Below are 24182 nucleotides of genomic sequence, written 5' to 3' on the forward strand. Positions count from 1 at the left end.
TACATATGTGTGACTTACTTTTTTTAACCTAACTATATGTCTGGAGATCTTTACATGCCAGTATAAAATTACATCATTCCTTTTAACAATTGCATGATGGTGTTCTATAATATGGATACATGTTTATTTATTATATTACCATATTTTTATTATTGCATATACTTATTCAATGAATAGTACATAGATTTATTTGAGGAAAATGCCTAAGAGTAGCTTCCTGGTCCAAAGAATGTACATTTTAACTTTTGAGAGATTGGCAAATTGCCTTTTAAAAAAATTTACCTAGCTAGACTTATCAGCAATACCTGAGAGTTCTTGCTTCCTTTCTAGTTCTTAATATGTTGACTTTATCCCTTATCAGAATTTTTATTGCCAATCTCATAGATGAACATGTTTTTGTTCTTGTCTAATTTGCATTCCCTGATTAAGAATCAGACTTAGCTCCTTTTCATATGATAATTAATCATTTATACTTACTCCTCTTGAATTGCCTATTCATATCCTTTGCTCATAGTTTATTAAATTATTTGTTCTTACTGATTTAAAGGAATTCCTTCTATGTATCCTTATACTAATAATTTGTCTGTTAAATGTATTTTAAATATTTATCTAATTGTTTCTTGGTTTTTAACTTCTTCTATGTTATATTTAGCCATACATACAGTTTTAATTTTTAACTCATATGTACCATACATTTCATTTATGTTTTATTTGTTTTTGTTGTTATTTTGCTGTTATTTATTTTCCTTTGGGGATGAGGAGTTAATCTTGTTTAGGAAGCCACTTTTTAATCAAAGTTAAAAACAACTTTTTCTATAATTTAATTCAGTACTCATATGATTTCATATGTTTATATATTGAATCCACAAATCCACTTTGACTTTATTTATATTTGCTGTGTGAGGTAAGAGGACTATTTTTTAAAAGATTTTTAATTGTCTCAATACCGTTAATTAAATAGGTTTTTTTACCCACTGATTTTATCTAATTTTTAGGTAAGTGTACAAGTTTTAGGTAATTCTTAAAGATTTTTCTCTCTGTGTATACTTTAGAATTAGCTTATCAGGTATTGGATTTTAAGAAAAAAATTTATTTTAATTAGTAGTACATCTAACTTATAGGTTAACTTTGAAAATTTTGACATTTTAATAATAGTTGGTCTTTCCATTTAGAAAGATGTCTTTATTTATTTATCTATTTGTTATGTTTTTTAATAACATTTTTAAATTTCCTTTAAAGTTCTATCATTTCCCCTTTGATTACTATTTGGCTATGACTTTTTTTATGGTGCTACTATTTGAATACTATCTTTTTTCCCTACCCTATCTTCTAATTAGTTATTGATGGCATATGGGAAATCTATTGATATTTTCATATTAATTTCAAATTTTACCACTTTTAATGAATTCTCTCCTTAGTTGTCACAGTTTCTCAGATACTTGAATTGACTCTTTTTTTTTTTCCTGAATTCACAGAGTACTCTGTGAAAGTACTGGACATGAATTCTCATTGAATTTTCCACACACCTATGAAATAGGAGTCATTATTCCCATTTAACACATGAAAAAAACTGAACCCAAGGGGGCTAAGAAAAACTGGCCACAAGTTACACACATCTGAAGTGGCAGAGCCAGATACATATTGTGTTAACCACGCTAACTCTAAGTCTGCACTAGAGTATCTGTCAGGCACTGTGCTTTCTGACATGTAACTGATCACCTTCACCACAGGTAGGCCTTATTATCTCCACTCTATAAAGAGGAAATTAACATTATAGAAGTTAACTGGCCTGTTCATGATCATATAGCAAATAAAAAATGAAGCTGGGTTCAATCTCAGGTCTGTCTGCCTCCAAAGCTCTGTACTATGTGTTGCCCTAAACCAACAAATCTCTTCTGCAGGCCAAATATCCCTGGCACCTTCATCATGCAACCCTTCATCATAGGACATGTTTCCTGTTAGAGTCATTTGAGCAGATATTTCCCCATCCTGGCTGCCCTTCTCTAGGTACAACTTGTCAAAGGGCCTTTTGAAATCTGATGCTCAATCCTAGACACACTATTCTAGGTGTGTCTGGCCAACACAGATGGTCAAACTCATCTCACTTTTCTTGATTCCTCCCTTCTCAAAACCTTGAGTATGTGTGTTGGTATAACAACACTTGATTACATCATGGGTTGGCCATTCATGGTTTATGTGTATAGTTTATTCCCTAACTAGAGTATCAGCCTCTTGAGTGCTGAAATCATGTCCCTAGAACTTAGGTATTAGTGGATAGATATGTTATTTAGAACTAGGTCCCACAGAAACAAGTTATTCTTAAAACAGCCATTTTCCTGGCTAGTCTCAAAGACCCATTTAGTTAAGATCAATGTTCTGGTGGACAGGAGCTAACAAGATTCAGGAAGGACAAATGAAATCTTCCTCTACTTTCAGGGGACAGAACTAGACCTGGGTAAACTCTTAGACGGTATTGCAATTTCTTATGTTTTCCTTGTATGCCGTGAAAAACTATAAATTGTCCTTTAAATCTATTACAACAAACTTGTTAATTATGTTACTTGAGTCCTCTAAGACTTAATTTTTGTTTACTCAAACTTAAACAGTTTCTGGGAAATGTGTATTAATGTCTTCTGTGCTTGTGGATTTCTTAGGTTTTTTTCTTATGTATTTCAATTTAACTGTTACATACTTAAAAGTCCATGGCTCTTATAGTTCTTGGTGGATTTTTTCTTTTATCATGCTTTTATTTCATACTTTATTTTGCCTGACAGGTACATCTGCTTTTTTGTCAACAGTTGTCACTTCATTCTTAGTCTTCATCATTTTCAGAAAATGTGTCTCTCATATAAGCAACATACAGGTTTATTTGTCAAACAAATGTGAAAGTTTCTGTATTTTAATAAGATAATATAATTTATGAACAATTACTTACTTGAGCCATATGAAATTGATGTTTGTGTAGGCCAAAACATCAAACATTGGTGACTCCTTATAGTTAAACCTAATATTTTAATTACTCATGTGTTTAAACTTATTCCTGCTATCTGTATTTGACATTCACATTTTCTGTTGTTTATTTATTTTTAATTTTAACTATTTCTTCTTTTGTACCTTTGGTACATTTGATTGAGTCTTCTTTTTCTGCATTTTTCTCCTTATCACTGTTAGGAAGTTCTATATAATATTTCCCCAGCTATTTTTAATGATTCTCTTTGAATATTTAACACATATATTTAGAATCTAGATATCATTATTCAGTAACTACAGTCTCCCCCCACCAGGAGAAAAATTTAATAAAATTTCATTTTTTTCCCCAGATACCCATTCTCCAGGTTGTGATTTATTTATTAATTTTTAGTTTCTGTTTCTTCATACTACATAAATAAAGCTGCTCGGACTAACCCACATTCCATCAGTGCCTTCACTCACTATTTTTCCTGGCATCTCATGTCTTTCTCTTTAGTTGTTTCATTGTTTATTTTGTTGAGGCGCACATTCAATTATTATGGAAAAGTCCTGTGGGAGTTAAACTCATGACTTTTAGATATTGAACATTTTTTTATTTGGTTTCTTATTTGATTGCTGGCTTGGATGAGTACAAGATTTTAAGTTTAAAATAACTTTCCCTCAAATGTTTCCCACAACTTTTACCTAAGTAAAGTCTGAAGTTATCTAATTCTTATTCTGTTGTATATAAACTTCCTTTCCCCCTTTTCTGAATACTTTTGAGATTTTTCCCTTAATCCTTGGAGATCTGAAGTTTTACAGGATTTATAATAACTTTGGTTTTTACTTATTTGTTCCATTCTTTCCTAATAGATCATTTACATTTTCTCCCTCTTTGGAATTTTTCTCCTCCTCCTCCTTCTCCACCTACTTCTTCTTCCTATTTTCTTCCACTTCTTCTTCTTTCTTCAATCTTGTAAGTCCTACTAGATCTTCTGAATTTGTCCTTCATATCTCTTGACTTTTCATTCATATTTTCATTTCTCTGATTTTTTTCAATAATTCCTAAAAATTAGTCAGGTTATTATTCTAATTTATTACTTTGTTTTTCAGTTGTGTCAATTATATTTTTAAATATTTATTTTTTTTAAAGAATACATCATTTTGTTGTGGTTCCATAAAGATGTCATATACCATATTTTTCGGACTATAAGACACACTGCCCCCCCCACCAAATTTTGGAGGAAATGGGGGTGCGTTTTATAGTCCGAATGTAGCTTACCTGGCTTGCTGCAGGGGGGCGTGGGCTCGGGGGTGGCGGTGGAGCGGAGTTTTTTTTCCTATTTTCCTCCTCTAAAACCTAGCTGCTTCTTATGGTCTGAAAAATACGGTACTTGTATATACACATACATAGATAATTCTTCTTTTTGCTCTATTGTCTTTTGTTTAGATGTTAATTTTTCTGCCTGTTGAATTTGGTGCCTCTTGCACTAGTTTTCCTTAAATAGTCATGACACTTTGTTTTATGCTCATTTTTGTATTTAGAATTCTTACTTGCCCATGTGTTCACCTATCTTGGATGACTCTAGAAAGAGATAGAATGAATTGCCAGGAACAGTAGCTTGTATTCTTGCTGTGTGGGCTCCCCACATTGGGGCATTGCTCCTCTATTCAGCTCTTGTTCCCACCACAATGCTTCGTCCTGCTTCTTACTAACTCAATACAAGGAGGACAAAGAGATCTAGCTTCCCAGTTATTCTCCCTGAGCATCAACTCCTTCCAGGTACTGACTCTTATACCTTGAAGCACCCCTACAGGTAGCTTATGTCCACACCAGTCTTCTCTGAAAATGTTTTAGAGCTATAGTTTGCTATGGTGTTGTTTCTCCACTGATCAGAACTTATTTATTTTCTATATTTTGTAACTTCAATATTTCTGAATTATGATACTCTTGACTGTCTTTCTGGCATTTATAAATTTATTTTCTTTTTAAATTCATATTTTTGTCATTTCACAGGACTTTTAGATGAGTAGTAGAATATACATATAAGCACTGAGTCCACCATGTTTACTCGACCTCCCTCTATTTTTTTAATAAGAAAAATTAAAGTTAGCCATTTTTCTCTGTGTTTCTCATACTTCAAAGGATTATTTATAATATAGTTACCCCTTTTCAACAAAAAAGAAAACACAAACATATTTTATTCTTATTTGAGCTCAACCCTGGTAAGAGAAACAGCTATTTCTCAAAAGGAAATAATGAGATAAAATTAAATATTAGGTGAGACCAGAAGTGTCAATGTAGGAACAAATGAATAATGGTGCTTGATAATGATACTTTCTCTCTCTCCAAATCTATGATTCTATTTGCTATTGAGTGGGCATATAGATAAGTCAAATAAGAAGGAACATGCTTCCAAATATTCTAATGTTTTCCTACAATGGGCCACAGATATGTCCTCTTTAATTCCTTATAAACACCTTGCCCTTCAGCATGCTCTATCAAAAGGAGCATCGATTTTAGAACAAAGTACAATTCCCAATTTGTCCACTCAAATTTTCTGCCTTTCCATTAATTATCCATAAAACTTGAATAGAAATACCTGTAACACTTGGAAAATTATGAAGTGCCTTACAAGCTTAAAGGTAGAAAAATTGTAGTATTGCAGAAGAAACAAGCCATTTTTGTAGCTGCATATTTAGGTTTTGCTGTTTGGCTGACTCCTCCTGCACTCTACCATGAAAATGATTGTGTCCTTATAGCCTGAGATGTACTCTTACATCTAGTCATTTGTGTCAGGAAGAAAAATAAAGAGTGAGTAGGTCAAATTACAAGTTAAATTTACAGATGTATAAATATATTGCAAAGCTATTGCAATGTTATCCTATTGCAATGCTTGTTTTTGCAATATCTAGTCCAGTTTCATTTTCTGGTATACTTAAAATGCTGTGGGAGGCTTAACTGAGACTAGAGGACATTGACCTTTGCAAGGTGTTGATTGCTCCTGAAGAAATATCATTGATGCTCAAAGGAATGGGGTGAGGTGACGACACACCCATACAGTGGTAGGAAGCCTCACAGGTGCAGAGGAAGAGGAGGAGGAGGTGCCTAAGGCAAAGCAGTTCTTCCCTCAACTAGATCTTGAGTTTTAATTGGGTTTCCAAGCTCAGTTGTCCCTCTCGGGAACATGTAGACTGCCACACTTGATTTTCAGATCTGGGCTAGCACACATACCACCCACAAAGAAATGGCTCTCTGTGGGAAAAAAAAGAAAAAGAAAAGAAAAGAAAGCTCACCCCTTTGAAAGAGAAGCTTTAAGCACCTCATTAATAAAAGTTCTTTTAAATGTAAAGATCATTTCCTAGCAGAAAATTTTCTCTTATTTTGCAGAATTGGTTACAATCCTTGTATTTTACCCTTAGAGCATTTATCCCAATTAAGAGCAAGCTTCTGATTTCCCCATAGGTAGAAATTTTGGATCTCTGAGCCAGAAGCTAGAGAGGTTTCGCGGCATGGAGTATTTTCCCACCTTCCTTCTGGGGCCATGATGGTACATCTTTATGAGTCATCAATGATGGGAAGCCCCAAGTTGTTTTCTCAAGTCAATGGCAAGTTCCTTATGGTAAATGGACACTCCTCCATAGTCCAGTGATCTCTTTGCCTTAGTTTTCCATATTGTAGGTTATTTTTTTGTCATTGCTGGTATTTTAGAAGGAAGCTTAGAGAATCTTGGACAAGCTAGGGCAGATGCCAGCCTGAGGTTACCCTAAAGTGACGACTGAGAAAGTGGATGAAGTGGGAGGTTGATCTGAGTTCAAGTCACTTTTCTAGATGTTTTCTTCACTTGACAAATGAATATTTGAACTCTATGATTTCCATGACCCCTCTGCCCTGATATCTTGTTCACCTTGTGGTTCCATGTCTGAAATTAATTTTGTTTTAATTTTGAACAGATAATGTTTTGGTTCTTTTCTACCTAATACCAACTGTTTTCCTTAATCAACTGTTATGTTCTCTCCTAAACCAATTTTAATTTTATTTTGAGTAAAATGTGTCATAAAATCTAAAACCATAATTTCATTCAGAGTTCAGAAATAGTACTTAAAGACCTACTTGTCTATTTTCTCTAGATAGGATAAGTTTATATGATATAGTTCAAATAAGAAATTTAAAAATTAGAAATGGAAGGATACAACACTTGGGAATGGATATAGCTTAATCTGCAAGTCAGTAAACAGTCTGTAAAATGTTATTAAATCAAAGGGGAAATATTTTGGAAAAGATTTTCCTGGAATTAACACATAATCTCCTTTTCTCTCGAAAATATGTCCACTTTCCTATTAGAACATAAAAGAGTATAACCACACTGATTACCACAACTTTGTAGATTTAAATCATAATAAAACCTACATCAGGATATTTAGCTATTTGAGAACAAATGCACTTGGTTTGAGATTTTTGACTTACAGACATGAACATTACAGTAGCCCAACCATCCTTCAAATTCACAAGTTCACATGATTGCCCTAGTACGTGGTGATGAACATTCTGTCTTGTAATCAAAATTTTATAATCAAAAGCCAGAAATGGTGCCATTGTCACTGAAAAAACAAAGGGTAAAGTGCCAAAAAAAGATCTTGGCTTGGATGCAGTCACCAGCCATTAAAACCTACAGATTCTATATATTTTCCTACGGAATTGAACAGTCAGGAAATGACTGGCCCAACCAGTAGCACCAGGTCTTCCACAAAACTTTTCCCCATGCTTCTCCTGTTCCCTCAGGAAGTTAGCTCCATTTCATAAGGGAAAAGAGAACAAAGAGTTAAAAGAGGATGAGCAGGAGGACGAGAAAGCTCATTTCCAATTATTCAGTAGCTCCCCATTACCTCCAGGGTAACCTGTGACACTTAAGGCTCCTGATTTCTGTACCAGCTGACATTACAGACTCACCCACACCACAGGGAATAGCAAGGGATAGGATCAGAAAGGCAACAGGGATCCAGACCAGTCAAGACCCTGCCTTTGACTCCCAGTGAGGTGGGAGCCATTATAGGTTCTGAGGAAAGAGTAACAAGATCTGCCTTATGTGTTATTCAATTAATGGGCAGTTGGTCCTTTCCAAAAGTCTACAGAGACATTTTGTCCATGACAGATGTCCTTCACATTTGGTCCTGTCCAAAATGTTCATGCTCAGAAAATGACCCTTGGTTCAAACAGCCCATAACATTTATTTCTACTTTTGGTTTATCGAATTCACACATAAAAAACACTATCATGTTTTACTGGTCCAATAACTGTGTTGTAGCCGTATTGCAAATAATAACCTGCCTCACCTCAGGAGCCTAGCTGGTAATGACACACAGGATGAGGTAGATGGGTTGGTTTAGACCAAATGTCATATACCAAATGTCCTGCAAGCATTTTATTCTTATTCATTCTTCTCAAAAAGCATCCTACATTTCCAGCACAGAGACCCATTCACCCTGACAGGGTCCAAGCATCTCTGCCAATAGCAATCACATTCTACCTTTGGTGTTCCTCCTACATAAAGCCACCTTGTTTCCTCCAGCAAGATGTGGCCCTCCCTCTAGCTCTAGTCTCACAAATGCCCAGAGTACTTGGCTTAGGCCTAGGTTTTGCATTATCTGCCTCGTACTAACTATTAGGAGTTAGATGACAACAATAGATATGTTTTCTTCGAACCTCAACAGAACTGCAAATCCCTCAGGCTTGGATTGTATTTTATACAGCAAAACAGTGCTATTATTTCAACTATGAGAGAATCCAGGTACCTCCACAAACTCAACTCAGTTTCTAGGCCCTTGACTATATGACAGCCATATACCTGCCAACAATTTTGCCAACAGGTCCAAAGTTCAAATCCATCCACATTCCTACATGTACAATGAGTGGGGATATTCATGTTTTAAAAAGTTAAGATAAAATTATCACCCGACCTTTTCTTTCCAGCTAAATTGCTTTGGACATAAATACCTATTGTCACTCTTCAGATAAAGTTTTGCAGGGATTCGTTGTCTCCACCACACACTTTGGGACTTGTTTTATATTGCTCTGTCATTTTTGTTACCTTTATCTGCTACATTTGTCTACTTTCCCCACTAAAATGTGAGTTCTTTGGGCATGGAGTCCTCCCTTAGTTATGTATGGACTCTACCTGTCCCCTTACCCACAAACCCTTGCTCAAAAACTGTTTGCAGATGGAATATTTGCATGGCTCTTCCAGGGCTTCTCTTAGCCTTCACTTAGAAGTGAGATACAAAAAGCAGCAGACAAAGGTAAACTTCTGCTACTGTTTTACAGGACTTTGTGCCGCTGTATCAAAACTTTGAGAATTTTTACACACGGAACCTTTACATGCGAATCAGGGACAACTGGAACCGGCCCATTTGCAGTGCCCCGGGGCCCCTGTTCGACGTGATGGAGAGGGTGTCGGATGACTACAACTGGACATTTAGGTGAGGCAGCCACCTTGGTTGAAAGAAAATCCTTTCAAGGAAATCCTGTTGTGGGTACCAGATTACAGACCTGAAAAATCAAAGCTTGGAAGCAACTGGTCTTCCATCATTCAGCCTTTTACAAGGTCTCACATGCTAGTGGGAGAAGTCGTAGTAATTATGCAGCCAAAGGTGGCTTGTTTATATTGCAATTTAAGCAAAACCCATGTCAGAAAGTGCAGGACACAGAGCCAGCAAGGAAAAGCCCTTTTTAGCTTTATTGACAAATTATACCCTCCTACTTCTTGCTGAAAGAGACAAGAATGATTGTGTTTTTCTCGTTCAGAAAGTTCTTGCTGGAATTTAAACCAGAGCACAGGTGTCATGAAAGCGAGTACTCAAGGCAAATCAGGGCTAAGTAATATTGCATGGCTGGGATACTTTTTTGTAATACTCTATCCAGCTTCCTTATGGGGATACTTTCCACTAAGAGCAAACCATTTTGTGGTGACAAGTCTAAAAGAAAATATATGATTTGGACCAGACCCAAGATCTCTTTGGGAGAGTCTTTTGGGGGGCACTAGGATGATATTAAATGACAAAGCCCTGTGTGCTCACCTGTCCTCACTACAGGTTCACTGGAAGAATCATCAAAGATGTCATCAACATGGGCTCCTATAACTTCCTTGGCCTGGCAGCCAAGTACGATGAATCTATGAAGACAGTGAAGGATGTTTTAGAGGAGTATGGCGTAGGTGTGGCCAGTACCAGACATGAAATGGGTACGTATGTTCATTATTTTGAAATTTTGTCTAGTTGGGTCTGAGATTCCATGTGGCTACTTCTCAAATCTAGATTGTATCTAGACTGTGTGCCTCAAAAAGCTGTTATAAAATGCAAAAGGGAAAAGGAATGTGAAAGTCTTTATGAAATTTTCACACATTATGCTCTCACCAAATAGCTGATTACTTACAAGTTTTAGTACTTCAGAATATAAAAAAATGTATCTTTCCTGACCATTATTGTCTAAAATAGCAAGTATTGTCTCTTTTGCCCAGTACCTTTCTTTTTCTCTCTTAAAACAGCTTTATTAAGGTACAATGATACTCAAAAACTGTACTTATTTTATATATACAGTTTACTGAGTTTGCATATATGCAGACACCCATGAAACCATCACCACAATCATGGTAGTAAACGTATTTATCACCTCAGAAAGTTTCCTCATGTTCCCTATTTTCGTGGATAGAACACTTAGCATGAGATATAACCTTTTAACAAATTCTTAAGTTCACAGTAAGTGCCGTTAACTACAGGCACTGTCTTGTACAGAGGATATCTAGAACTTATTTGCATAACTGAAACTTTTTACCCATTAAAAAGTAACTTCTCATTTAGATTTGGCTCTTTCTCCCACTTTTCTGAATGATATCTATCGTTGATCTTGCATTTATATTTGTGTATTGCCTATCTCTGCTACTAAAGCATAAGCTTCTGAAGGAAAGAAATGGCTGTTGACTGTTGGGTTGAATAAATGAATAAATGAATGAATGATGAATACCATAATTAGGCAAGGTAGAACAAACTGCTTATTTATTTCTTTCTTACCTGAAACTTCCTCTCTTATTCAGAGGGGGGAAATCAGAGAGAAGGAAACTACTACTCCACTCCAGGGAGGAAGAGTGATGCATGCTTCCCCCTGTAGAGTTTTTTGCTATTCCTAGCACATGGTTTTCTTATATATCATCTCATTTATTCCTCACAAAAATCCTGTGCTATGGTAGGCAGCATAGTTGGTGTTATTCCCATATTCTAGAGAAGTAAACCAAGGATGATAGTGATTAAGTGATAGCTTATTAATCTACTTAATTGCCAATGTAGCTCAGTGATTTCTACTACAGCAGTTTCCCATCCAGGATAATATATGCAGGGTCCTCCAGATCAGTTTCAGGACTAAGAATCATAAATAAATATGCTAAAACTAGATTTACCGTTAGTGAAAAATGAGTCACAATTTAGGTAACCAGTTGGAATAAGGGCTCTAAAACATGTAATTATTTAGATCTGTGCAATAAACAACAACTCAAATTGAACAAAGTAACTTTTTAGTCCAAATAACTAGTAAATATTTAGCTAAAGCTCCAGAATGTATAAGTGGTTACCCAAGTTTTTGAAGAAAGACATTTTCTTATCTTCATTTGAGACATGAGGGCTGGAGGTATGAAAAGCTGAGTATGAAAGGAAGATTCTGCTTCAGTTAGAACTGGGTTGCCCACAATGCCCCATTTGGCAACGGGCAGAGACTGGAAGAAGATCCCCAATTGTAAGAGACATGGAGACAGTAGCATTTGGGGATGTTTCCTCTGGTGGTAGTGACACCCGACACCAGGACTGTTAACAAACCATACAGAAAACACATTCCTGAGTATGATGAATCCCACCCCTCAACTTCCTGAGACAGAACACTCCCCCATCACAACCCGCAGAAGCTGAAGAGCAGGAGCTTGACACAGGCAATGGCTTTCTTCCAGTGGAAGCCACATGTGGAATGCGGGTCCCTGATCCTGCAGGCTCAACAAACCCAGAGAACAAGTCAAAGGTGAAGATCCTAGTTAGGACTGCCTGCAGCCTCAGTTCTCTCCCTTCCTACTCACCCTTCTGAAAAGGTCAGCTTTTAATGCTTACCTGCTTCATTGAGCTCTCCAGCTCAAGCTCTGGGAAGACTTTAACAGTTTTCAAGTAAACAGTGAGAAAGCCAAACAGAAGCCACCCACACTAACTTTAGGCAAATAAAAAGACTAAAAACAAGGATATAAGCAATCCAAAGTAAATAAGTAAATAGGGTACATTTAAAATAATTCTGCACCATTAATAGTAACCTGAACATAACATGGAAGAATTAGTAGCATAATCTTGAATGCCATTTATTTCAAGAAATATAAGTAACTTTTGAAAAGCTTAAATTATGTAGTCTTAGGAAAATGTTTAATAGTGACAGTGGATTAACAATGAAAAATTGGGGCTATAGAGACTTAATTTTTAGTAACCTAATAACTTCTTGAGGAACCAAAAGTAAAATTTAAGAGTGTTTAATCACTTTAAAATAACTCCAATAGCTTTAAAAAATAGTTTCCAATGTCTTGGGGAGAAAAAGAACACAGAAATTATATTACAAAAATAGGAAAATTAAGCAAAAATGAACATCTAGAGGAAATATTTAAAACATAATAATGGGATAGGAGACCACACATATTATTTTGACAAAAAATGTGTAACTGGAACATATTTACCTATTGAAAGAAAAGAACAAAGATTTGACCAAAAACCTAAATTTAACCATGTGCTGTAATCAAACAAATACAATTAAATTAAAGTTATTCCCAAGGTTAAGAGTAGAAAGATAGGTCCCAGCCAGGCACCTGGTTCCCACCTTCCTTCTGCAACCACCGGAAAAAGACCTCAGTGCCCAAGAGGGAGGTTGATTTAGTGGAAGGAGCCACAAAGGAGTCCAAGAGTAAGGTTGTTTGCCAAACCTGTACCTGCAAATGGTCACACTAAGCCAAAAACATACTGGAAACAATACATTTCCAGACAGATATTACAGAGTTGCAAGTGCTATATTTAAGAACCAAAAGGATGTGTGCTGTTCATTTTGGAGTACAGCTAAACATAATGGAATACAGCATTAAGGGAGTCTTTGACTCTCTTGTCAGTCACCATAACAATCCACAGGCTGGTGGTGCTAGGAGGGCTGTGCATTTCTTACATTGTGAATACGAGGCAGAGTGAAATGGCCATTTGGAGTCATAATCAAGCACTTAAAATGGCTGCCATTTTAAATTTATATCTCCTATACTTGTGTCGTTTTCTGTTAGAATGGTCCCTGATCTAGGCTGTCTCCTTCAAATTGTGTGTACACCATGTGTGACATCTTTGGTAATTACAGGGTAGTTTATCCTAATAACTTGGTTAATGTGCTGTGAAAGATGAGAAATTGTTGAGGGTTTTGTGTGTGTGTGTGTGTGTGTAACATTGTGTTGTGAATTCATAAATTCTAGAGTGAACATTTTATCCAAATTTGTAGAGACTGATAGTATTCTCTTTTTGTGACTTGTCCCCCTATTTTTAGTTGGAAAGTTGTTAGAATAACTGCAGATTCTAAAACTACACAGATCTTTAGACTTTCAGCACTGGGATTGAGAAATGTACACAAATTATTCATAATGTCTGAGTATTAACAGCAAACAATAATCAGTGATATCTCTATGATGTAAGATATTACCACATTGATCTTTGAATTTCTTTATCTGAGAGAACTATTTAATTTTTCTGTATGTGGAAGATGTTTATTTGAATATATTGCTTTAATGATGAAAGACATAGTGCAGCAACCCGTGAACAAAGTGTTAAATGCGTAATTGCTTGTTTTTCTTGCATATGAAGTAAGCTTAAGTAAATAAGAAGCTGAAACTTAAAAACAAATAATCAACAGCCTAAATGTGTGGGGCAAATGGGAATAAGAAAGAAAGCAGAAGTTAAGCTTAAGTTATTAATTATTAAATATATTCACCCTAGAAAAATTATACAGAGAGCCCATAATGAAGATAGATATAATTCCTATATCCTCTATATATCAAGTAACACAGCAGAGATATACGTAGCTGTTTATTTTTTTTTTGTACGACTGGAAATTAATAGGATAATGATTATGGGAGGCTCTGAAAATCATGTGGCTCAATTTAATATTTCACAAGCTGATTAGAAAAAAAGCAAGAAAAATCAAAAAATGAAATAGTGATAGGAGATCACAAAGTACCTCTTAGTCCTTGAAAAATAAAGAAGAAAATAAACAAAGACATAGAGGATATTAATAACATAATTTTGAGTTTAGTTTAGTATTAAAATATATTAAATCCTGAACCTTAAAACATATTGTTAGTATACTGCATCTTTTTAAATAATTACTGAATTTTCACCAACATGCACTATATATAATGTCACAAAGAGAACCTCATTAAATTTCAAAAACTGGAATCCACATAAGTCATTAGATTTTTGGATCAGAGTGAAATAAAGCTAAAAATTAATAACAAAATTAGAAACAAACACTTTTTGAAAAATCAACTGAAGGATTTAAGAGGCCTTTCCTAAGTGGCCCTTGAATCAAAAAGGGAATAAAATTTACAGTTACATCGTATTTAGAAACTAACAGCTATGGGAACCGCACAGGATCCAGGTAGTTGTGTACCCAGAGGAGCAGGTGTGTTCTTTATTAACAAAGACTGAAGCTAGTAAGTTAAGCATTCAGTGCAGTAAGAAATAAAAGGAAAGCAAAAATCTTAGATTACTAAAGATAAAAACCTAAATTTAAGAATTAGAGAAGATTAATTACTGTTGGCTGAGTCATCTGTATGTTAATAGTCACTTAGAGATTATTCTGATAAGCAGCCAGAGTTGGCAACCCCTGAGCTCACATACCCTGATCCAACGAGAATTTAATAAAAGGAAAATTATTAAGCAGTATTACTTAGAAAAACATTATTATTAGCACTGGAAATCCCACAGTGTATTTAAATAACAGGATAGCATGATCAATTAGTTCTAGTCCAGAGGTGTCCAAACTTTTGGCATCTCTGTGCCACACTGGGAGAAGAGTTGTCTTGGGCCACACATGAAATACATTGCAACATGTATTCACACACACACAAAATCTCATGTTTTAAGTAAATTTATGATTTTATGTTGGGCTGCATTCACAGATATCCCGGGCTGCATATGGCCCATGGGCTATAGAATCTAGTCAGTTACTTCAATAATAAGAATTTATAACACTGAAAGATCAAGAAAAAACATAGTATCTTGATAGATATTGCTAAAGCATTTATAAAATCCAATATACATTCCTTATAAAACTTTTAATAGAATGAAAATAGGATATCCCTGAATGAGATAAAAAAATATCTTCTTCAAACAAAAAGATCGTACTATGTTTTGCGCTGAAACACTAGAAACTTTCACTTCAAAGTCAGGAAAAAGATGAAAATGTGTTTTTACCATCATTTTTAATAACTTTGGGAAATATACTAGACAATATAATTATTCATTTATTTTTCATTTTAAGTCAATAAATATTAATGACTACCATGTGACAGAGTAAGAAGTATATGTATAATAAAAGAAAAGGTAAACTAACATTATTGGTAAATTATCTGACTGTTCACCTCTCTGGTTTTCAAGTTGTCACCTGTGAGTAGCACTGAGGACCTCTGAAGGGGCTTTTCTTGGAGACACTGTAGAAATGAGAGGGAGTTGAGCAGGAGAGACAGTTTTAGTCAAATTTCTTCTATTTTTCATAAGTAAACAACAAAACATTTACTAGAAATAATAAATATTTAATAAAGACTTTAATGACTTCCATTAAAAAATAGCAAACACCTTGGTAATAAAATTATTTTGAAAATATTTAGAACCTATTTGAAGCAAATTCCAAAACTTTATTTAAAAAACTTAAAAGAAAATGTTAAAAAAAGAATACAGAGAGATACTATATCCTCTGGAGGAAAAGACAGCATTGTAATTCTATCAATATTTCCCCAAAAGAATATGTAAATTGAATACAATCCCAATGACTCAAATGGACAGGGTAGGGGGTAGTCTAAACTGAAAGTCTAGAGACAGACACGACCTCCTATTTGTATATAGTAAGAACAATATTTCAAATCAGTTGGAAAATGATCATAATTAGTACTGTGGTAACTTGACGATCATACAGGAGATGGGTTAGATTTCTACCTCACGTTTTACCTCTAGGTAAATTATAGTTAGGTAAATTGCAAATGTATTTGGAATTGAAATTCAAAAAAAAAAACAAGAGCAACCACCACCAGAAATAACTAAACAAATAAAATTGAAGTTGAAAGAATGAATGAACTGATGAATGAATGAACAAATGAGCAGAATAAAACTATTCGGACAATTCAAATGCAAAACGCACTTGCGTGTGTTCCTTGTAAGTGCCTGGCTGGAAATGTCAGACTGTGCTCCCTTGATGTGAGCAACACCTCTTTGTTAGCCTGTTTGAATTACTGTGACAAAATACCACTGACTGGGCTTATCAACAGAAGTTCACAGTTCTGGAGGCTGAAAATCCAAGTCAAGTTTCCAGCATGGTCCAGTTGGCTCTTTTCTGTATTGCAAACTTCTCATTTTATCCTGATATGGTCGAAGGGATGAGTTAGCTCTCTGGGGCCTCTCTTACATGGGCTATAATTTTATTTATGAGATCTTCATCCTCATGACTTAATCCTCCCAAATTCCTACCTCCTAATATTATCACTATGGGCATTAGGTTTTCAACATATGAATTTTAGGGTTTGGGGAGAAACGCAAACATTCAGACCATAAAAGCCTCTACTCTAGCTTGTTACTTATGACCACCCCTCAGTTGTACAGCCCACAAAGACCTCCAATTTTATCCAGCAGAACTCACCTCACTTGGCAGAATCCCTCTTAGGTGGGAGTGAGCCATATAAATCACCTCCAGGCTGACTGCATACCACTCAGGCCACCCTGGTTCATGGAAAACCAGGGATATTCCCTGGTATAGGAAAACCAGCTTGCTTCCAATCCAGCTGCCATTCACGACTGTTTTCCCTTCAGATTTCTCAAGCCTAATCCAGGCAGTAATCTACTGTGTCCTAACCCTCTAAGGAACCAGAGAGAGCACTCCCAGAAAATTTCAGGGGAAAGAGTCAACAAAAGGAAACATTTAAAATTCCACACACAAAAACAATGTCAACAAAGTTAAAAGTCAAAGAACAAAATTAGAGAAAGTTGTTTCCAATGTATATGACAAAATATTAAAATTCTTAATGTGTAAAGATGTACAATCAAAATAAAAGATCATTCCAATTTAAGAAATGGACCAAGATTTTGATAAACTCAATACAGGCAAAACTGCACAGTCAGAATAGTATGATGGTTCTCAACCTTTTTTTATTATCTCCTCCTCCCATGGTGTTTTAATAACACAAATATACGATATATCTGTTTATGTAGTACCTGAATATTTGTGCTTTGTACGTAAGTAGAGTAAGATATCCCAGCAAAAAAACAATTTCCAACCTTTTGGGAACTGAGAATGCACAGTGTAGTGGATACCTTTTGGGGGAGGTGGGTGGTGAGAGTCACAAAGGGACTTCCCAGTTACTGTTTATATTGTTTTTGATCTTAATGCAGCTACGTGTGTGTTCACTTTACAAAATTTCCAAGAGCCCTACACTTATAATTTCTTTTTCTATATGTATGTTATAGTGTAATAAAATTTTTCATGACAAATCAGATACAGCACACAAATGAGCAGTTAAGAAAAAAACAAGTGTGGAGGAGAGAACCAAGACGGCGGCGTAGGTAGACACACTGCGCCTCCTCACACAACCAGAACTGACAGAAAATCCAATGGCAAGGAAGTCCGACACCAAGGAAATAAAAAATAAACATTCATCCAAACTGGTAGGAGGGGCGGAGACGGGCACCGAGGCTGAGAGGACTCGAGTTGCCGTGGCGGGACCGAGACTGGCGGAGTGTGGGACAAACAGGGCAGGCAGTCCGGCCAGTAGCAGACCCTGCAGACCCACATTCGTGCACAGATAAACCAGACAAACAGCAGGGACCAAAGCAGACCATGCAACCCAGGGCTCCAGCGCGGGAAAATAAAGCCTCAAACCTCTGATTGGAAACGCCCGTGGGGGTTGGGGCGGCAGCAGGAGAGACTCCCACCCTCATGGGAGAGGTCGTTGGAGAGACCCACAGGGGCCTCGGGCATGCACAAACCCACCTACTCGGGAACCAGCAGCAGAGGGACCCAGTTTGATTGTGGGTAGGGGAGTGAAAGATTAAAAACTGGAGGAGAGTGAAGCGGCCTCCATCGCTCCCTCTCGGCCCCTCCCCCACGTACAACGTCACAGCGCAGCAACCAGCGTTACCCCACCCTGGGGAACACCTAAGGCTCCGCCCCTTTAAAGTAACAGACGCACCAAGACAAAAAAAAAAAAAAAAAAAGGCCTAAATGACAGAACACTTCAAAGCTCCAGAAAAAATACAACTAAGCGAGGAAGAGATAGCCAACCTATCAGATGCACAGTTCAAAACACGGGTTATCAAGATGCTCACAGAATTGGTTGAATCTGTTCAAAAACCAGATGAAAAAATGAAGCCTATGCTAAGAGAAACAAAGGAAAATGTACAGGGAACCAATAGTGATGTGAAGGAAACTGGGACTCAAATCAACGGTGTGGACCAGAAGGAAGAAAGAAACATCCAACCAGAAAAGAATGAAGAAACAAGAATTCGGAAAAATGAGGAGAAGCTAAGGGACCTCCAGGACATCTTGAAACGTTCCAACATCCGAATTATAGGGGTGCCAGAAGGAGAAGAGGAAGAACAAAAAATTGAAAACTTATTTGAACAAGTAATGAAGGAGAACTTCCCCAGTCTGGCAAAGGAAATAGACTTCCAGGAAGTCCAGGAAGCTCAGAGAGTCCCAAAGAAGCTGGACCCAAGGAGGAACACACCAAGGCACATCATAATTACATTACCTAAGATTAAACAGGAGAGAATCTTAGAAGCAGCAAGAGAAAAGGAGACAGTTACCTACAAAGGACTTCCCATAAGACTGTCAACTGATTTCTCCAAAGAGACCTTACAGGCAAGAAGGGGCTGGCAAGAAGTATTCCAAGTCATGAAAGGCAAGGGCCTACATCCAAGATTACTGTATCCAGCAAAGCTATCATTTAGAATGGGAGGGCAGATAAAGTGCTTCTCAGATAAGGCCAAGTTAAAGGAGTTCATCATCACCAAGCCATTATTATATGAAATGTTAAAGGGACTTATCTAAGAAAAAGAAGATAAAAAATAGGAACAGTAAAAATGACAGCAAACTCACAGTTATAAACAACCACACCTAAAACCAAAACAAAAGCAAACTAAGCAAACAACTAGAACAGAAACAGAACCACAGAAATGGAGATCACATGGAGGGTTATCAACAGGGGTTTGGGAGGGGGAGAGGGGGGGAAAGGTACAGAGAATAAGTAGCATAGATGATAGGTGGAAAATAGACAGGGGGAGGGTAAGAATAATGTAGGAAATGTAGAAGCCAAAGAACTTATAAGTATGACCCATGGACATGAAGTATAGGGGGGGAATGTGGGAGGGAGGGGGTGGGCAGGATGGAGTGGAGTGAGGGGGGCAGAAATGGGACAACTGTAATAGCATAATCAATAAAAAGAAAAAAGAAAAAAACAAGCGTAAGTGGCCAATGGGCCTGTGAAAAATGCTCTTCACCACTCAATAGTCAAAGAGTGATTGATACACAGTTAGCACTTTTCACCTAATTGGCAAAAGCTAAGTAATAATAATATCCCAAAGGAGTGAAGAAAAGGGCATCCTTATATACTGCTAATAGACTAAATCGGAGGGCAATTTGAAAATGTATCAACAGCAAGGTGTTGAACTCAGCAGTTCCATTTTGAGAAATTGTGCCTTAAAAATATAAATAAGTGATGAAAGGTATATAATATAGAATAACTATTACAATGTGTTTAATATTATTATTATTATCCAGGAATATGTCATTCTTCCTGGTCCTCAATTTTCTTGCCTTTAAAATATAAAATGCATTGTTAAAAGGATAAAACAAATTATAAAACAATATGTAAATTACAGGACCATTTTTAAGAAAATACATGAATATATGAATTGATAAGGGGGTTATATTTTATTTTGTAGTACTTTCTAATTTTTCCACAATGAACTCAAATTTGGGGGGTTAATTATTTTCTTAAATGTCCACAAGAGCCTAAAGTGAAGGCACCATCTTAAAAAATAGTTTCGATGTTTCCAAGATGTCACTGAAACAGACTGACCATAGTTTTTAGTCTGCTGGGGGGACCCTGCCACAGGCTGTGTGGATTCTTTAGCTTTTCCAATAAATTCAAAAAGAGTCTGGAGGCTTCGGCTAGAAATAAGTGATAAAGATTTATTTAAGAGTTTTAGGGTTTGCAAACTGGAAATGCAACAGGAAATAGAGTATTCTGAAGAAGAAAGGAAAGCTAAGGGCTCTTTAGCAAAAAAAATACATTCTTGAGAAGAATCAGTCCTGCATTCTTAGCCTATGGATTGATCCAGGATAGTAATCCTATAGATAACCAGTGTTCTAGATAATGGATATCAGGTGGTCTGAACAGGTGACCATTCTCTCCTTAGTCCTTCAGGGTAATCAGAGGGTTATCTGGAGATTTGATGTATATCCAGGCATTGACACAGGACTGGAAAGTTCCAAAGTTTAAGTTCTCAGGCTAGTTAGAACAAGAATAAAATTGTACCCTCAAGCTTCAACCTACTTGATTCAGCATCTTAACGGTGATGACTCCTTTTTTTACTTCTTCACTCTATTCCTCAAGCTTAAACCAGTGGTTCTCAAACTTTACCTCACATCAGAATCACCTGCATGGCACAGAAAAACACAGGTTGTTGTACCTACCCACAGAGTGTCCTATTCAGTTGGCCTGGAATAGGACCCAAGATTTTGCATTCCTAATGCGTCCCCAGGCAATGCTGCTGCTTTGAGGACCACACATTGGGAACCACTGAAAACTGTCTTAACCAAATTAGTCTAAACATTTTCAAGATGTATTTTACTTTGTGTGAAGTGAATACATAAATGATTAGGAGATGGAGTCTATCAATAAAAACTGAAAATGAAGTAACAGACATCCCAGAAAGTCAGTGAATACAGATGGTTTTGATATCTGAACATAGCCTACCTGACACATGTTGCTATCCAGATTTCCAAAATCAAGGCAGGTTAAACTCAAGCAAACTAAAGAGAAGCTTTTCTTTTCTTCCTTTCCCCACCCCACCTTTGTTCTACAAGGGCGTGCAGTAGATGTGTGGTAGCAGTACGTTATCTGAGTGTGTATACTCTGTAAGCCCTTTGTACGGCCATAGCTTCACCCAGCAACTATTCGTCAGAAGTTCACTTGTAGGAAAACAGCCCATGGAGTGCCACGAGACTACCACCGTGGCAATGAAAGCCCATCTCTACTTGTACATTTTTCTTTCTTGGAGAAGGAAAGCCTTGTGCTTGATTCATTTCTTTAAGGAAACCTGAATAGTATACATACCTAAAAACTACTTAATATTCCTTCAAACTGTAATTTCAATTTTAAGAAGCAACCTTCAAATATTTTCATCCTGAAAATATCAGAAAGGACACATTGGCTTAGGAATCAGTGCAACGGAATATAGTAGGAAACTCTTTTCCCATTCTTGAGTTTCAGCTGTGGTTTTCGTATTATGTGAATGTGCAAATTTGCTGAAATATCTCTTCTGTTTTTCAAAGTTTGAGAACATTGTCCTTAATCATTAGATGGTTTGTCTCCTTATCTTCTAGACAAGTTCTCTGCTATCATTTAATTCAAATTATCAAGACTCCTGTGTTTTTCTCTCAGATATTTGTAGCTGGATCCAGGAAATGTACAGTCTTGCTAACCTGGACTACTAAATAAGGGCCCAGCCTGAATTTGCAAAATGTTGAAATTAAAGCCTATTTCAAATAAATATCAGCTCATGTCCTTTTCAAGTTCTTAATGAAAATGAGCAGTTTCTAAGAAACTGTTACCAAGTAGAGATCTTGCTTTCTTTAAAGAAAGCAATTTTAAGTAACATTTTTAATGCCAATCAGTGCTATAAATATGCTTTAAAGCAGTAGATTCCATTAAATAGACTATAAACATCCCCACCTCAGTTTTACCTTCTTAATTTGCACAGAAAAACCTTTCTTCATAAGCAGTGCCAGTTCTTCTCATACCAAATTATTGTAAAATCTGGTTAATAAGATTCCGTTGCTTTTCTCTCAAGCCTTTTTATTTTCTTTTAAGGGTATAAGTAAGGGGAGAGGGACTCTCAGAGGAATTATTTGGGAGTAAGAAAAGGAAAGTGTATCCTGGTTTCTGAAAGCCTTTCGGCAATTTCCTGAAAGCTGTTAGAATTCTAACAAGGTAATTGCCCTTCTCTTGACAGTGATAGAAATTAAAGCCAAGCCAAATTTCAACTAGCAGGGATATTTCTGTAAATGTAGAATTTGGCCCTATAACTTCAACAAAGCCAAGCAAACATACCAATTCAACAAGATATGCCAACAATTTTCACAAGTATAATACCTGAGGTGATTGAACAAAGTTTTAACTCATATGATTTTAGAATTTGTAGATCATCCACCACCTTCCCTCCAGCCAGACAAACACCACAAAATGATATACGTGAAGTCTAGAGATTTGTTAATGACTTGCCAGTCAATGTCCATGCAGTTACTAGGTTGAGAAGTCAAAACTAGACACTAGTTCTCTTGAGTCTCATTGAAGAGCTGTCTTCACTACCCTATCCCCTACTGTTCATAGTTTAAACCAGAAGCAAGCTACATCAGGGCTCACCAAGCTGCTCCTGTTCCTGTTTTGCCTGCAAATTACAAATAATTTTTACAGATTTGAGTAGCTTAAATATAAAAATAAGAATAATGTTTTGAAACATGTAAAATTATATGGAATTCAAATTTTAGGATCCATGAAGTTTCACCGGAACACAGCCACACCCATTCTTTTGTATATTGTCTACCACTGCTTTTACTTTAAAATGGCAGACAAATCATTTCAGCAAAGACTAAATGGCCCACAAAACCCAAAATATTTTGTGTCTGCCACTCCATAAAAATTTTGCTGATATAGACAAGTACTTGCCATCACAGCAACTTGGGAAAAAGAATCCTGTAGATTTAATATCATTGTCCAGGTTTCCTAATCCAATGCATATCAGCATACATCAAACTTTAGTCTCCTTTACTTACTTTATTTAGACTAAAAATCCTGTTCCATCCAAATATACGAAGGGTACAGATTAATTTTCATTGACATAGTCACTTGAGTATATCCTTGAAAGCCACTGATATCAACTTGAGGAAGACCAAGGATATTATCAATGTCAACTACTAACTTCCCACATTCAGGTGATGGTCTGTGGGAATAGGGGCATTTGGGATGGCAAAAGTACTACTTGACAGAACTATGATACTTTCCCATTTATTCTGTACCCTCTTTATAATGCAAAAGAGTTCGATGGTTATATTATCAAAGCCATTTTTTTTTATCATTTTGGCATTCGTGTTCCTTCTAATGCACAGGACAAAACCTAGATATGACTTTTCACCTGGTGCTGACTAGCAGAATTAAGAAGCCAAGTTGCAGAGTCAAGGAATTTATCAAGACTTCTTCTATTTTTTCTCCCTATTTCATGTGTCTTTCCTACTCCTTCAGAGCAAAGACCTGTTTATATTTTCTTCAACTATATACCAGCTTGACACCCTGTATACTGTGAGTATATTTTAGTAAGCCAAGAAGGAGTAGGATAAGCTCTACAAGTAAAAAGTGGGAACTCAAAGACTACACAGGAACCTATAAATTAATTTCAAATCCATGCTACCAGGTAGAACTTACCCATTTTATCATACACCATGTCCAGATTTAATTCTCTGCTGTTTCATGGAAGTAAAATTGAGAAAAGATCATGAAATCACAACTGAGTGTTGACAAGGTCCCTAATGTTTAATTTAATATCCTTTTATAAAAAAGCATACCAAAATCCAAAAAGTCTCATTAACTTTCCCAATCACATGGCTAATAAATGAAAAGGCCAGGTCATTCGAAAACTCAAGTGTGAGAGAA

General features: G+C 36.3%; 1 protein-coding gene across 2 annotated transcripts in view; it reads left to right on the top strand.

The window, feature by feature from the left end:
• The window catches only part of SPTLC3 (serine palmitoyltransferase long chain base subunit 3), a 144213-nt gene that overhangs the window by 41630 nt on the left and 78401 nt on the right, over positions 1-24182 (top strand). For both annotated transcript variants that reach the window (XM_024559351.3, XM_045194877.2), the window contains exons 3-4: positions 9272-9426; positions 10039-10187. In XM_024559351.3, coding sequence (XP_024415119.2) covers positions 9272-9426; positions 10039-10187 — 304 coding nt within the window. The remainder of the gene's footprint in view (positions 1-9271; positions 9427-10038; positions 10188-24182) is intronic.

The sequence above is a fragment of the Desmodus rotundus genome, chromosome 6, assembly GCF_022682495.2.
Source record: "Desmodus rotundus isolate HL8 chromosome 6, HLdesRot8A.1, whole genome shotgun sequence".
NCBI classification, from domain to species: Eukaryota; Metazoa; Chordata; class Mammalia; order Chiroptera; family Phyllostomidae; genus Desmodus; species Desmodus rotundus.